The sequence below is a fragment of the Belonocnema kinseyi genome, chromosome 9 (genome assembly GCF_010883055.1).
Source record: "Belonocnema kinseyi isolate 2016_QV_RU_SX_M_011 chromosome 9, B_treatae_v1, whole genome shotgun sequence".
Classification (NCBI taxonomy): Eukaryota; Metazoa; Arthropoda; class Insecta; order Hymenoptera; family Cynipidae; genus Belonocnema; species Belonocnema kinseyi.
The window spans coordinates 101,671,842-101,689,613 of NC_046665.1; the positions used below are offsets into that span (position 1 = coordinate 101,671,842).

General features: G+C 26.4%; 1 protein-coding gene across 1 annotated transcript; it reads left to right on the top strand.

Annotated features, from left to right (window-relative positions):
- The first annotated feature begins 368 nt into the window (after positions 1–368).
- LOC117180773 (uncharacterized protein CCDC198-like) lies at positions 369–16,545 on the top strand. Its single transcript, XM_033373272.1, has 4 exons — positions 369–481; positions 5,419–5,615; positions 11,467–11,636; positions 16,366–16,545. Exons 2-4 carry the CDS (start codon positions 5,477–5,479, stop codon positions 16,426–16,428), a joined length of 372 nt encoding a protein of 123 aa, XP_033229163.1. The 5' UTR covers positions 369–481; positions 5,419–5,476; the 3' UTR covers positions 16,429–16,545.
- Positions 16,546–17,772: the final 1,227 nt, after the last annotated feature.

A 17,772-nucleotide genomic window follows, 5' to 3' on the forward strand; every position in this document is an offset into this window, starting at 1 on the left:
TAATTAACGCCAATGATATTTATCACTTTGAAATAGAGCAGAAATGGTTCGAAAAAAAGCTTTTAGTAAATGAGAAGTCTAGAAAATATTTGTTTTCGATGGTTTCATAAAAAATTGAGTTTAATCCAACGTTAATGCTTGTATTTGTACTTTTATGCTGAGTAATTATGAAAGCATTATAGTTGCCAGAGCGCCCAGTGGTAGTCATTAGGCAATAGGTAGTAGGCACTAGGCACTAGGCATTAGGCACCTGCCGTTGTCCTCTATTGACGTGACAGGACGTCTCAGGTGCGATGTTGCGTGGTCAATAAATATTCTCATGCACGCGCAAGTTGATGGATACAAAGCCCACAGGACTTACATGCAAAACCGAACAGTTGATTGTTCGCACCCTTCCCAACAGTTTGACCCGCATTGAGGGCAAAATATATCGAAAAAGTTCATTCCTTCTTCGCTTTCTGCGCCGCTCGGTCACGTTCTGGTGAGTTTTTTGCTTTTTCTTTTTCTTCTTACTTTTCTCTTATTTTATTTATAATTTTAATTTATTATAACAATTACGTAAGGTCGTTTATTGTGTCGTGCTAATTTGGCACTTTTTTCACCTGCATTCTTTTTTTCTTTCGGTGGATAGAAGAAAAACTCTTGTTGAACAAAAATAAGAAAATTATTAAATAATAACATGCACAGATCATAAAATTCTCAAATGATAAAAGTACGAAATCAATATAATAAAATTACAAAATAATAAAATTCTCGAACAAAAAAATTCCCGTATAGTAAAATTATTAAATAATAAAGTTCCTGGACATTAAAATTACTGAATAATAAAACTTCCGAATAATGAGATTCTCGAATTCGAAAATTCCCGAATAATAAATTTCCTGGAAAGTTAATAATATTAGAGAATTTGAAAATTCTAGGCAGTTTATAATATTAACGAATTTGAAAATTCCCGACAGAAAATTGAAACAACTGAAAATTCCAAAAAATAAAATTGGATGGACTGAAAAATACCGATAAAAAAAAACCCCGAAACTGTAAAATTCTCGCTTTGGGAAATTCAAGAATAATAAAATTCCCAAATAATAACATGCCCAAATAATAAAATTCACAAATGATAGAATTACCAAATAATTAAATTTCCGAGTAATAAAATTCCTGAATGCTAAAATTACCAAACAATAAAATTTCCCAAAGGTAAAATTACCAAATAATAAAATTCCCGAATAATAAAATTTCCAAATAATAAATTTTCCGAATAATAAAATTACCAAATAATAAAATTCCGGAGTAATAAAATTCTCGAATTAGAAAATTAAATTCTGGAAGAACAAAAATCATGAACAGTTAATAATATTACTGAATTTGAAAATTCCCGACAAAGAATTAGAACTAAAAAATCCCGAAAAATGAAATTCCTAAAACTGTAAAATTCATGAGGATTAAAATCTCCGAGTAATAAAATTCCCGAATTATAAAATTACCAAATAACAAAATTCTTAAATAATAAAATCCTCGAATAATACAATTCCCGTATAATAAAATTACCAAATAATAACGTTTCTGAATACTAAAATTACCGAATAATAAATCTTCCGAATAATAAGATTATGGGTTTAAAATAATGAAATTTCCGAATAATGAAATTCCCAAATAATAAAATTAACAAATAATACAATTCTTGAATTGGTAAATTCTCGAATAATAAAATTTTCGACAGTTTGTAATATTGTACAATTAGAGAATTTGAGAATAATAAAATTTTGGACAGAAAATGCCGAATTATAAAATATTCAACACTGTGAAATTCTCGAATGTAAAAATTCTCGAATTATAAAATCGAATTATTTTTTCGAGCGAGTGTCATCCCGAAATTTTTGGATGACTAGCCCATCCTTTTTTCCAAAAGCACACATTTTTCGGGACAACTAGACGCAGCCTTATTAAAAATACAATAATTAAATATTTGGATCAAATCGTTTTTTAATTGTTTAATACATTATTTTAAAATTATTGTTTACATTTTAAATAATAAGCATTGAACAATATTTCTCAGTGCAATTTGTGCTTTGAAAATATGCATAGTAGTGTTTTTAAAATGATTGCTCTTGTAATAAAACTGTTGTTCTTGTAGTGTTCTTTTGCACTGAAAAATATATATTTAAAAAAATTCTTTTTACTTCAAATTCAAACAATAATTAACAAGAAATACATTAAACATAAAATTTTGTTTATAAAAATATTTAATTGTTGTATGTTTATTGAATAACTGTGATTTGCAAAAAAACGATCAGCTTATTTTATTAAATTCGATAATTTTCTAGTGTAGGGAATCTGGCAATGATAGATATTTTATAATTTGTCAATTTACTAGGACGACTTAAAAATCTCGAAAATAATATTTCCGAAACTGTAAATTGAAATGAGATTTGTGTCAAAGAAACATTATTTCCAATGTTTAAAGGTTTTTGAAACTATTGTTTGAATTTAAAATAACAATAAAAAAATTTCTGAATGAACAATTTTGGTTCAAAATGTGAGTATTATTTTGACTAGAATTTTTATTTTAAAACAAAAAATAGAATGAAACCTCGAGATGAATCAGTGCTGAATTGAATTCTGCAAAATTTATTTGGAAAACTTTATTCCGTTTGGAAAATATTTAAAGAATTTTGTTTGTTTGAGGCACACGTTTTTTATATTAATTTTTGTTATATAATTTTAATAGAATTATTGTTAATTTAAATTTAAACCTAAAATTTAATTAAAAAATATTATATATTATTGTAATTTTAATAAATAAACAATAGTTAATGAAAAATCATCTTTTTAATTATTTGAATTCGAGAACTTTTTTTTCGTATATATTATAATTCGGCAATTTTATTACTCGGGAATTTTTTTATTCTGGAATTTTATAACTCGGAATTTTTCTATTGAGGAATTTTATTATTCTGGAATTTTATTATTTATGAATTTTATATTTCGCGACATTTATTTTGCTGGATTTTTCAGTCATCCCTAAAGAAGAATAGAAAGAACTTTTTACTTATTTTGTGCTTTTAACATGTAATTTAATAATGGGAATTCGCGCTTTCACAATTAATTTTCCATTTTCATTCAATATCCTGTCTTCTTTCAGTGGAAAGAAAAATAATGTTCGTCCCGGTGAAAGTATTTTGTATTAAATTTGTTATTTTCGTATGTCATTATCAGGGTGGCTGCAGGTCAGGTAAAATCTGATAATCAGAGAGAAATTATATAATTTATTTGGTCAGGGAAAAGTCAGGAGTTTTAAAAAAAATTGGTGAAAATCAAGGAATTTGTGTAAAAAGCAGTTGTAGGGTATTAAAAAAAATTCCAAATACTTTTCAAAAGCTTTAAAAAATTCAAAGGATCTTTTATAAAAAGATTCCTAACCATTTTTAATATATTTCGATCATTTAAAGGAATTTCAAAGGACATTCGGGTATATTTTTAAAAATTTAGAGAAATTTTGAAGAACTTTAAAAAATCTTAAGGGATTTCTAAATATGTTATAGGATTTCAAACCTTTTAGTGCATTTTAATAGATTTCAATAATTTAAGTAATTCCAAAAAACTAAAAAAATGTTAGGGTATTTTAAAAAATCAAAGTAATTTTCAAGGCCATAGTGTGTTGTTAATAGATTTCAATGATTTGAAGAAATTCCAAAAATTAGAAAGCTTTTAGGGTGTTTTTAAAAGTTACAAGTAACTTTCAAGAGCTTCAAAAAGTTTCATAGGATTTCCAAACATTTTAAAGGATTTAAAATATTTCGGAATTTATTTTTTAAATTCTTGAAAATTCTCATTATATTTTATTAATTTAAAGAGATTTCAAAGGATTGTAGGGTATCTATTTTTTTTAATTCGAAGGATTTTTCGAGGACTTTAAAATATGTCAAGGGATTTCAAAATATTGTGAAAGATTTTAAATATTTTAGTGCATTTTTAATACATTTTAATAACTTGAAGTAATTTCCAAAAATTTTAAATATTTTAGGATTTTTTTTTATTGCAAGTAACATTCAAGAGCTTTAAAAATTTGAAACGGATTTCCAAAGTTTTTCAATCATGAGCGCATTTAAAAAGATTCCAAGGAGTTGAAAAAAGTTAGAATAATTTAGGAGTCTCCTATGAATTTTCAACATATTTCATTAATTTGAATAGATTGTAAAGGGTTTTCAAGGTTTTAGGGTATTTTAAAATATTGCAAGGCATTTTCAAGAGATTTAAAAAATGCCAAGGTATTTCTAAGGATTTCAAAATTCACTCAATTCTACTCAATTCAATTGATTTTAAAAAATTTCTTTAATTCATCCTGATGTCTTTTAATTTTTTTTTCAATTTTTCTACACTCATATCAAACTTACCGAATTCAATTAATGTTTTCATATATTTTGAAAATTGTTCGGAATATTTTTTAATTGAATTTGTCGAATTGTCTAATTAATTTGGAATTCACCCTAAATTCTTGTAAATTTATCTTGAATTCTTGTACATTCCTTCGATTCTTTTGAATTCTTTTAAATTTACCCAAATCAATACATTTTTGGGAACTTTAGTTAAATTTTCCCTGATTTCTATTAAACTCATCTTTAATTCTTAGGCATTGCATTAAATTCTTTTAAGTTCGTTTAAATGTTTCTAAACTTAATTCAAACTTTCTAAGTTCTATTAATTTTTTCATATTTAAAAAAAACTTTACTATTCAGTTCATTTTTAAAAATTCATTATAAATTTTTATGAATGTCATTGGTTTCTTCTCATTTCCCTTAAACTTTTCAAAATTCACTCCAAATGCACTCAAATCAATGTAATTAAATAATTTGGAATTTAATTCGTTTGGAATTCATCCTCAATCCTTATTAATTTATCCAGAGTTATTTTAAATTATTTTGAGTTTGTTTAATTCTTCAAAAGTCATCCAAATTGAATTTAGATTTCATACTGAATTCTTGTAAATTCTTTCAGATTCTTTAGAATTTTTTAAATTCAGTTTGGCAATTTTGAAAATTAAATTTTGCGGCCACCCTGAAGGTCTTTTTCGCTTGTTTTGTATTTTTAAAACATAATTTATTAATAAGAATTCGTCACTTAAAATAAATTTTTCATTTTCTTTTTTGTTTAATATCTTTTATCCTTTCAGAGGAAATAACAAAGATAAATAATTTTTGCCTCGGCGACAACATTTTTTATTAAATTTGTTATTTTCGTCCATTATTACGATAATTGACTCTTTGTAGGTTTTTTTTAATATTCTTGACAATTTTTCTTGCCCTTGGTACTTTCCAAGAACTTCTTTAGAATTACTCCGTTCAAGGGCCAGCATCGCTTTCTTCCGGAAGTTGGATATTGAAGAACCTTCACTGATACATAATTTTTTTTATCCAATAGATGCATTAGTTCGATTACGTACCTTGAAGCAGATGGAAATAAATGACGCAGTTTTGAAATGGGATGTGGATCGAGTACTGATGTTATAAAAAACGTATCTCTTTCTGAACATGAAAAGGCACTTTCGCCTAGGAATTCGGTCCCCAATTCCAGAAGTTCGCCATTACACGAGAACAATAATTCAAAAACATTTTTACGTATGCCTCTTTTTTATCATTCTTTTTAATCTTGTAATTAAATATAAAAATTCTGGTTGTCTACCTTACCAGGAATTCGGGAAAACCGGGAAATTACCGGAAATTTAATTCAGTGACCGGGAGTTTTCTTTCGAATGTACTAAATGCAAATTTAAAGTGGTTATATATTTTTTATTACTCTAATTCTAAGCTGGAAGGGGAAATTTTTATAAAGAGTTACAAATCTGACTTGGAACAGTGAATTTTCTGAAGGATTTAGAATTCTTAATTGGGACAGGGAATAAATAGATAAAAAAAAAGAAATGTTTGTGAATAATTAAAAATTTGTAGTTTCCGATAGGGTATTTCTAAAAAAATTACATAATCTTGACAATTGCGACAAGGCATTTCTATAAAAAATAATGTTTTTACAATAAGGATAGGGAATTTTCTAAAAGATTTATAATTCTGACTCTGAACTGGGACAGGGAATCAATAAAAGAAATATTTTTAAAAAATAACGTAAAGAATTACAATTATCTTGGCCTGGAACAGAAAATTCCATAAAGAATTGTAATTTTGAGTTTGAGACAGGTAATTTCAGTAAAGAAATGTGATTTTGTATTTGGACAGAGAATTTCTATGTGAAAAAATAAAGTTTTTACTTTCGACAGTGAATTTTCTAAAAGAATTGTAATAACGGAATAAAATCAAAGAAACATTTAAAAAATGCTCGTAAAGAATTAAACTTATTCTACCTTCGAACAGGGAATTTTCTGATTAATTACAATTCTTAGTTTCGACACAGGATTCCAGTCAAGTAATATAAATTTTGAATTTGGTACAATCAATTTCCGTGATAAATTTGTTACTTGCGAGCAGAGAATTTTAATAAATAATTATAATTTTGCGTTTAAGATTGGGAAATTTCAGTAATGAAATATAATTTTGACAATTGGGAAAGGAAATTTAAAAAAAGAATTCTAATTCTAATTTGAAACATAAAATTTCAGTTAGGAACTACAATTTAGGATGAAAGAAAAAGCACCGGTTCTACGTTGCTGTCAATTTTTACCTGTTTATATTTTTCTTGTATTGTAATTTAATAATAATTTTAAAAAATTTGTTTAAATTTAATTTAAAAAAATTTTTAAATATTTTAAATTTTTTCAGATGACAATAGGAGCATCTTTTGTTTGTTCGTTATTGTCCAAATTTGTTTGTTGGATTCTTGTTTTTTTTCAAGAGTTTGCATCAATTTGATTATTGGTCTTTAAATAGGAATTTTCTTAAAGAATTATAATTTTAAATTTGGGATAGCAAATTTCTGTAAAGAAATATAATTTGACAAAAATAATAATTATAATTCTCACAAGGGACAGGGAATAAATAAAAAAAGACATGAAAATATTTAAATAAAGAATTACAATTATCTTGATTTAATTCTAAGTTGCGACATACAATTTCAGTAAAGAAATATAATTTCAGATTTGGAACAGGGAATTTTTATGTACAATTATAATTTTTTTCGTTCAGGACAGTTGAGTAAAGAATTATAATTTTGACTTTGGGACAGGGAATTTTCGTCAAAAAGTACAAATTTGACATTAGGACAATGATTTTTTAGTAACGAAATATAATTTAAAGTTTTGGACATGGAATTTTCAAAAAGGATTATAATTCTAAGTGCTGACAAAGAATTTAAGTGAAGAAATATAATTTTGACAATTAGGACAAGGAATTTTAGTAACAAAATAATAAATTAGTTTTTTGTACGAAGAATGTCAGTAGAGAAATATAAAATCTAGACAATTGGGACTGGTAATATTCTAAAAGATTTATAATTCTAAGTTGGGATAGGGAATAAATAAAAGAAATATTATATTAAATAAAGAATATAATTATATTGACCTGGAATTGGGAATTTCGCAAGGAATTATAATTTTGAGTTTGATACATAGAATTTCAGTGAAAAATTATAATTTTGAGTTTGGGACACATTGGGACAAGGAATTTTAATAAAGAATTATAATTTTTTGTTTGGGACAAAGAATTTCAGTAATGAAATATAATTTAAAGGTTGCGATAGGGAATTTCCGTAAAAATACACATTTCTAGTAAATAATTATAATTTTTAGTTTGGGATAGGGAATTTCAGTAAAGAAACATAATTATGACAATTGGGGCTGGTAATTTTCAAAAAGGATGATAATTCTAACTTGGGACATAAAATTTCAGCTGAGAAATATAATTTTGAATTTGCGACATTGAATTTCCGTTAAGAAATGCCAATTTTACATTAGGAGACAGAAAAAGGGATTGTTTTTAAAAAGAATTATTATTATTTTTTGGGGGAGGTAATTTTTGACAAGGAATGACAACTTTTTGGAAATTACTTTTATTCTGATTTATGAAAAGGGGAATTACAAAAACAAACCCTGTTCCAAGAAAAGATTCGTCCGATTTTGGAAATTTCATGTTATAAACTGAAATTGTTTGAATTCAAAAATTCTTTTTTTTCAAAAATATTTGCCAAAATGTGAGACTTTCTTTTTTTAAAGTAAAAAAAGGAAGTTACTTTATTTTTTGCTCCTAGTAGAAAATATGTAAATAAATATAATTCTGACTTGGAACAGGGATTTTCTGTGATAAATTATAATTTTCACTGTAGGACAGGGAATTTTTGTAAAGAATCATTATTTGACTTGAAAAAGATAATTTTTTTAACAGGAATTTTGAAAATAATTTTCATTCTGATTTAGAAAAAAGGAATAAAAAATCCCTTTTAAGTTTCAGTACTATATTTATTTCACAACATTATATGTTATAAAGCTAAATTGTAATTCTTTTCCAATCATTTTCTGTTCGAAGTCAGAACTCTTTTAAAATGCTTCGAAATATTTTAAAATCTTTAAAAATTGTTAGAAATAATTAAATTCGTTTGAACTCTTTTTTTTAAATTCAAAATCAGCGATCGAGTAAACACCCTAAATATGAATATATTTTTTTAAAAAGGTCTTTAAATTTACTCTTTTTATATTTAAATATCTTGAATTGAGGTTTCGGATCAAAAAATTCGCTCATTGATCGAAAACTGAGTTTATTAAAATTAAAAAATCTTTTAATTCGCAGATTCAAATTTTTTGAATATATTTTTATAGAGAATAAGAAGGCGGATTATTTTATTTTTGCCATTTTTTTTGTGCGATGATTATTTTTAATAATGAAATTGCAAAACTAAATAACGTTTGCCCCTAAATTTAATAATTTTTGAAAATATAAATTGACGTGAAATGATCATTTCTTGTCTCCACACAATATTGAACTTTTAACCAAAAACGATGACTTTATCGAAATATAAGAATTTTAAAACTACAAAGATGCGTTTTCAACCATATTTTGAAATTTTTAAACAAAAGAGCTTCAAATTTAACCCAAAACTTGATGACTTTTTTACTGAAAGGCAAATTTTAAATCAGTTAAATTAATTGAAAAAAGAGAATTTTTAACAAAATACAAAAATTTTCTACGAAATAGCCAAATTTTTAATTTATCAACGATAGGTTTCCTACCAAAATGGAATAATTAAATTTTTAACGTAAAAACGAAAAGTAGTTGAATTTTCAACCCGAAAATATGATTTTTCAACAAAAAGTTCGTTTTTTACCAAATAGCTCAATTTTCATAAAAATGTTCTAACTTTTAACAGCATAGTTGAACTTTCAACAAAAAATATGAATTTTCAATGCAAAAAGACGAATTTTAAGCAAAAAAAAAATGAATTTTCAACCAAAAAATATTATTTTTTAACAAAAAAGTTAATTTTCTACCAAATAGTTTTTAAACAAATAGTTGTTTCATCAACCAAAAGGATGAATTTTACACTAAAGGGTTGAATCTTCAATTTATAAACGATGAATTTTCAGCAAAAAATTGAAAACTTACACTTTCGATAAAAGAAATTAATTTTTGACACAACAGAACGAAAAAAAATGAATTAAAAAAAAATAAAAAAGTGAAGTGTTTTACTTTCTACAATATTGTTGGATTTTCATGCCAAAAAGACTAAAATGTCGAATATTTAACAAAACAAGAAGAATCATTTGTTATAAAGTAGTTTAACTTTAAATCAAGTAGTTGATTTTTCAACCAAAATATGAATTCTTAGAAACACTTATAATAGTTGATATTTAACCAAAAAAATGTTTGTTTAAAATCAAAAACAGTTAAATTTAACAAAAATAGATGAATTTTCAACCAAACAATTGCATTTTCACTCGCGAAGATTAATTTTCTACCAAAAAGGACGAATTTTCAACAAAATACTTGAATTTACAACTGAAATCATAAATCTGAAAAAAAAAGAATTTGTAAAAAGAGTTTAACATTCAATATAAATGTGGATTTCTTAACCAAGAAGATTAATTTTATAAAAGTGGAATATTTAACTTTTCAGCCAACGAGATCAACAAAAAAAATAATTTGTAGCAAAGTAGTTGAACTTTCGACAAAGCAGTTGAATGTTTATCAAACAATATGACTTTTTAACAAAAGAGTTCATTTTTAAATAAATAAATAATTTTTCAACTAATTAGTAGAATTTCTAACTAAACAAGATGAATTCCGAACATGTTTTCCGAAACTGGATTCCTGTTACAAACGTAGTTCTTGCCCCCCCCCCCCCCCCCCCCCCCCCCCCCCCCAATACATTTGCAACATAGTCCATAGACTGCCATTAAGCTCAGAAATTGAAAAAAATTCTTTAACGCGTTTGCGAGCACCGGACGAGTTTTTTTAAACAGAGAGTAGATTAATGAGACGCGACCGCGTGGACGCTGGCTGTTTAGGCGCTGGACATTTAGGTGCAGGAAGCTTAGGTGCGAGACGTTTAGGCGCCAGGACATTTAGCTGCCAAAACATTTAGCCGCCAGGTCGTTTATGCGCGGAACCGTTTAGTCACCGGGATTTTTAGGCGCCGAGACGTTTAATTTTATTTGCGTATCGATCACAGATGAAGGGGATACGCTGAGAAGTAGGTTAATTTTAAGAGCAATTCATTTGAATTTATTGCAATATAAAAAACAAAAATTTTCTGATTACTTTATCTAAAATAAATAAATTAACTTGAGTGATAAGAAAAACAAAAGAGTTTAGGAAACGTATCACAAGATTGTTTCTTTAAGACATTAAAATCAATTAAATAATGGATTTTATTAAAAGCTTTGAACATAAATTGTTAAATGAATAGTAGGGTCTCCCCATAGCGTAAATGAATATTCTTTATAATTTACTATAAATTGTATACAAAATTTGGAAATGTCTTGTTACCTAATTTAGGTCTTTTAATTTGCAATAAGAAGAAATACATTCTATAGTGGTATATTTTAAATGCAAATTTATTTATTTATATTTTACAACTCAATAAGATAGTATTGGTCACTCTTTAGTTTGTGCACGTATACGTTTAGTGCGCATGGAAGTGGTACAGGCTACTGGACTAATACTTCAATGTTAGAAATTGACGAAATTTGTAATAAAACATATATGAAGAAACCTACCGATTCGCTGACCTGGCGGCTAAACGTTCCGCGCGTAAAAGACCAGTGCCTAAACGTATCAGCGCTTAAATGTGCGGCGCCTAAAAGCCCCGCGCCTAAACTTCCTGCGGCTAAACATCTTGGTTTCTAAACGTTCTGCGCCTGAACATCTCGGCGCCGCGCCAAACATCCCGTCGCCTAAACGTTCTGTGTCTAAACGGTTGTGCCTAAATGGCGGGGCCGAAATGTCATATACCCCTTTGATCCGGAGCCTCAATTGGATTATGCTTGTTGAATTCTGACAGTAGATCGAAAAAAAACTTTTCTTTATGCAGCTCAACCTTTGGCTTTCGAAGTGCCCATAAATGATGAAGAAACATCTATAATTAAGAAGCATCCGCCAATGAAATTTCAGCGGCTTGAAGAGCAACAGATGCCAGAACCAGAGGTGACCTTGAAAATGTTGCTAAAGCGACAGGCAGAGGCTGAAGTAAGAAGACAGAGGGTAAGGCGTTCATCTTGTAATTAAGCCGCTCTAACTAAGCACAACCTTTCATGATTGCAAAACGAAATTCACCTCCTCCCACTAATCCTTATAATTTTTTTATTTTTGATAAATATCCTCATTTCAAAACATTCCAAAAGCATTTTTCATTCCTTCTGGATTGCTACAGGTCAGGGAGTTCTAGAAGGTCAGGGGATTCTAGAAGATCAAGAAATTTATAACTGGTCAGATAAAGTCAGGGAATGTCAGGGTGAATTTGAAAAAGTCAGGGAATTCCCGATAAACTGAAGTTGAAGTTTACGGGTCATTTACAAATTACTTAAGCAGGGTGTCAAGCAACCTTGAAAACTTGGAATTCTCCTTTTAAGAGAACCTTGAAATTGAATTCTCTTTTTTTGCTTCAAAAAAAGTTGTTTAATTGAAATGTGAAGTGCAATTTAAATATTTTAGTCTATTATGAAAGAAGCATCTCGTTTAGAAGAAATAATGCTACTAATTTTTTCTTTATTTAACAATATATAATTTATTTTTCGTTCTTTACAGTATGAATAAATGGATTTTAAGGCACTTTTGAAGACGGATTTTAAAGATTTTAGAAAGGCCTGCACATCAGATTTAAAAGATTTCACAACAATGCAATAAAGACGTTGCAATTTTTAAAACATTTCAATAATTTCAAAGATTTAAATCAAATATCAAATATTTGAATCAGATTTCAAAGATTTTAAAACATTCCAAAAATTTGAAACGATTTCAAAGTATTTCAGGAGAATTCATATTGATTTCAACCAATTCAACTATTTCAACTAATGCAAAAAATTTATCAAACAAAGATTTATATAAGATTTCACCAATACTTCAAGATATTTTCTAAAGGTTTTAAACATTCAAAAAAGGCGTGTAAACTAGATTTTAAAGGATGCAAGAAAATTTCTTAAAGATTTTAAAATATTTAAAACATTTGAAACAATTTCAAACTTTTGCAGAAAATTTCCAAATATATTACAAAAAATTTCAAATATTTTAATAATTTTTAATTATTACCAAAGATGTCAGAAAGATTCCACAAATATTTCTAAAAATCCATAAGGATTTCAAAAGATTTTATATTAACTCTTTAAGGATTTTTCTTAAGCATACGATAAGTTATGACCATTTTAAGAAACGCGGAATAGTCCATTTCGATCTAATGCACGTATTTATTTTTTGGAATTCTGAGCTCGTTACTTGAAAATTAGGAAAATCGAAAATCGTTGCTCAGCTGCAACAGTGGTCCTTAAATTAAGAAAACAAAATATTTTTATTAAAAGTATAACAAACCAATCATTTTTTTAGTTGATAATTAATCTTGTTTTTCAAAATTTTATTAGTTTGTTGAAATTTATTATTTTCGGGTTGACAGTTCAACTTTTTTGTTGAGAATTTTAATTATTCCTTTAAAAATGTATCTGTCATCGTAGAAATTTCATTTATATTAGCAGTTGTTGTTAAAAAATTAATCTTTCATTAAAGATTGAACTATTTGTTTGAAAGTTTGCCTTTTTTGGTTGAAATCATCAGTTTTAGGTTCAAAATTAATCTTTTTGAGTTTAAAACTTAATTATTTTGTTGAAAATTCATATACTTCGTTCGAAATTCGTCTTTTTTGGTGAAAAATTAATATTTTTGTTGAAAATTCATCTCTTGTTGAAAAGTTAACTATTGTGTTAAAAAATTTGTTTCTTTTAGTTTAAAATTAATTGTTTTGACTAAAAAATTAATAATTTCATTCTTTGTTCAAGATTTGTCTTTTTGAGTTGAAAGCCCAAATATTTTGTTACAAATTCAGATCTTTTATCGAACATTTTTATCTTCTTGCTTTATAATTCGTTTGAAAACGAGCAATTTTTAACCAAAAAAGCAACATGAATTTTCAACAAAATAGTTAGATTTTCTACCAAAGAAATGAATTTTTGACCAAAAAGTAAAACTTTTAAATAGCGAAATTACTTTTCTATCAAAAAGACGAATTTTTAAACAAAGAAATTACTTTTTTACCTAATACAGATCAAAATTCAAGATTAATTGGAATAGTTAAATCTTAAGAAAAGAAATTAATTTTTAACTAAATTTGTTTGAATCCAACAGAATTAATTTTTATCTAAAAGAATTAATTTTTTGACAAAGTATGGAATAATTAAATTTTCAATTAAAAAAATGAATTGGCACCCAAAGAAATGAATTTTCAACCAGAAGGATAAATTTATGAAACCAAGAAGATTAATTTTCTACCAAAAATGATTAATTTATGTAAGCAAAATATTAATTTTCTGTGAAAAAATTTCTTTTTAACAAATACATTTGCATTTTCAGCCAAATACTTGATTTTTAAAGGAATCTTGAATCTAAAAGTTAAATTTTTAACCAATAAAATTAATTTTTAAACAGAAAGATCAATTATTCACCAAAAAGAATAATATTTTATTACAAAAGAGAAATTTCCAACAAGATACATAAATTTTTAAAGAATAGTTGAATTTTCAACTGAAGAAGATACATTTTCAACCAAACATGGATTAGTTAAGTTTATAGTACAACACTTAATTTTTCACAAGAAAAAAAAACTTTTTGACTGAAATGATGGATAATCAACTGAAAAAAATTAATTTTTAACTAAGTACATGAGTATTGAATCATTAAAGATTAATTCTCAGCGTAAACTATAATAAAAAATATTTCAATTTCAAATCAAAAACAGTCAAATTGAATCAAAAAGATATATTTTTAACGCAAAAAGTAGTAGTTTATATTTCAAACAAAAGGTTTTTTTAATTTTAAACCCAAAACACTTGAAATTAGTTTTTAAAAAATACGATTTTTTAAATGAAATAATTAAATTTTTATTTAAAACAGACCAATTTTTAACCTAAAATAAAAGAGTTAAATTTGAGGTAAAAGATTATTTTTTAATTGAATAATATAAATTTTCAACAAAGGAGAAAAATTAGTCAACATAAGAATTAACATTCTACCAAAAAAAAAAGAATTTTCAACAAAATACAGGTATTTTTATGCAATTAGGTGAATTGTCAGCAGAAGAAGGTAAAATTTTAACCAATGATAGAATAGTTAAATTTTAATTTGAGAACATTAATTTTTAACCAGAAAAGATAAATTATCAATGAAAAATCTATTAATTAATATTTCAATCAGTTTGAATCAATCAGTTCAATCAGTTCAATCAGTTGAAATCAACCCAAAGAGACGAATTTTCAATCGAACCAGAATTATTTTAAACCGAAGAGTTGTGACCTTTAACCCAAAAAGATGGAAGCTCTACCAAACAAGATGAATTTTAAGCCCAAAAAGATCAATTTTGTACCAAGAAAAATGACTTTTTAACAAAATTTTTCAATTTTCAACAAAAAAATTTAATTAACTTTTATTTCAAGTTATCGAAAATTTTCTGACTCTATCTCGTTTTCTCTGAACGAAATGGTAAAATTTGGATTTCAACAGGGTAGTAAAAATTTAAACTTTTAAAAATAATCCTAATTTGTTCGTTTTAGGGAAAACGAAATTCAAATTTTTTTTAAATTGGGTTTCGAAAAAATGGGGGAAAACACTTATTATTAAATTTTTGTAATTTAAAGCTTAGTCATTTTTTCAGGATTCTTCAAGGAATTATTTCCACTCAATAACTTTTAATCTCCCCCTTCCCCAAATACCCTCATATTGTGCCTAGAAAATACTTCAGTAATTACAAAATATCAGTTTTATATCAAATTTATGTATTCATGGAGAATTTTTAATTGTTTAAGCAATTATTATTTGTTTAAACATGTTTTCCGCTTGTAAATCGCGAAAAGTTTTTATTTTTTGGAATAAATGATACAGTTGATGAATTTAAATAATAGTATTTTTGTGTGAAAGATAGTTTGCAATTATCTAAACAATTATTAAATTGCTGACGCCTTTTCATAGGAAAGATGGAGAATATTCTAGATTTTTTAAATTACGTTATGGATACATTTTTTTAGATTTATTTTTTTAAATGAAAGTTATTGCTGAATAATAAGCGACATCATAAGGGATTAGAAAAACGTTATTACAGGATGAAAAAGTTAATTTCAGAAAATGCTAACTTTTCAGAAGTTTGATGCAAAAAAAATTAAGCAAATAAAAATACTTAAAAAATGGAAAATATTAAAACAAAGTATTCTTGAAATTCATCCTGTATTATTTATCTAAAAAAACTGTTTACGATTTAGTAGAAATGAAATTGTTGAAACACATAATAGTTATTTAAAAATAGAAAATTAGTTACTAAATACTTGAGAACTTGTCACTTATAGAATAAAAATAATTAAAGATAGGTTTGTTGAGGCATTTACCAATGCGTTGATGTTAAATTCCTATAGCAGGTGATTCTGTCTATATTACCTTTTCTGATAAGTAGGGTCTTATTTTTATCTCTAACCAATTTTTCGTTTTCGCGAATTAATTAAAAACCACGAGGAAGTAAGTTCTAAAAAACTCACTGCGGGCTGAGTTCGTACCAACAACCAATAGCGCAGCGATTGCGGTGGCGTAGTTGGTAGCAAACCTCATATGTGATGAAGAGGTTGCTGGTTCAAACCCAGCCCGCAGTAAAAAATTTAGAATTTACTTTCTCGCGGTTTTTAATTAATTCAAAAAAAAGAAAAATTGATTTAAATACTATAAAATTAATTAAATTAAATTATTTCAGATACTGAATATGAGAGTACAGTCGGCGCAGCACTTTCAACAAAAAATTCGGTCTGTCTTATAACGCGAACAATACTTTCACACGACAAGGTATTGCATTTACGATTTATTATCAAATTTATTACCTACAACGGTAAAGTGCTACGACAAAATGTGAGTTTTTTCTACGGAATCATTATTATGAAAAATTCTATTTGAATATACCCTTAAACCGTATAATAATTTCAGAATTCTATTTATAACTAAGGATATTTAGCGGTTGTAAAAAATGGCCTTTTTAACTAATTATACGTTTATGAAGAAAAGTGTGTATTCTTTGAATACCTTGTATAATTAATTTTTATTTATTATTATTGTCTTTCAAGGCTGGTCCTTTCAAGTTCCGTAGAACTGCAGTTAAAGCCTATTGTACTATGCCTATTTATTTTAAACCTCCGGTGAAACAGAGGTCTGTAGACGGGTGACCCTCGCTGATAAAGTTTCATTAAAGTCTTTTAGCATGAGTACATGTACCGTCAGACGACTACAATTCACTGGGTATCGGCCTGTGAAAATATTTTTTTTACTAAGGTGAACTTGGAATTACTGTATTAATTTAATCACATTCAGTGATAACCTGATGTTTTATCCAACTTTATTAGCAGTACTCGTATTTGCCTGGACGTTTGGTCAGGGGAGTGGAAAACTGCAGAAAAATGCAGTGAATAGAAAATCCGTTCATCCGTCGCAGATATTCCTCCATCCGAGTGCTATCCGCGCTCGAAATGGGTTGACATATGAACTCTTCCCGAGCTGAGATTCATGTGTCTTTTTTTATATATAATTGTTTGAATTTAAAATAACAATATTTGAAAAAATATTTATTAGTGAAAAAGAGCAAAAAAATAAGAAGATTTTTCTAATAAGAAATATAATTTAAAAAAATATTTTTCTTTTTGAAAAAAACTAACATTGAGAACATTTTTTTCGATTATTTTTATTAAAAATTTTAACGATAATTAAAAAAAAAATACATTGAACATTAAAGAACAGATTTTTCTTCGATCAAAATATTTGATAATTTATTTTTATCAAACAAATAATATTGATGAAAAAAGAATTTTTTTATTGTTCAAATTCAAGAATTTTCCAGTTTCGGGAATTTTACACAATGTCGGATGTTTTATAATTCAACCATTTTCTGTTGGGAATTTTATTATCATGAAATTTCCAAATTCGGTAATTTTATAAATTGCTTGGGAATTTTATTATTCGGTAATTATTCAATTCTGGATTTTTATATTTGCGTAATTTGGTAAATGGAAAATTCCCGAGATTATAAAATTTGTTGAAATATAAAAATCTTGAATAGGAAAATTCCCGAACAGTTTATAATATTATCGAATTCGAAAATTTCCAAATCATGAAA

Bases quoted from the DNA above. Each gene is read 5' to 3' on its own strand.
- LOC117180773 (XM_033373272.1), top strand. From the start codon at position 5,477: ATGGGATGTGGATCGAGTACTGATGTTATAAAAAACGTATCTCTTTCT. The intron at 5,616-11,466 runs GTATGCCTCTTT...TTCTTTATGCAG, and splicing joins TAATTCAAAAACATTTTTAC to CTCAACCTTTGGCTTTCGAA. The intron at 11,637-16,365 runs GTAAGGCGTTCA...AAATTATTTCAG, and splicing joins CTGAAGTAAGAAGACAGAGG to ATACTGAATATGAGAGTACA.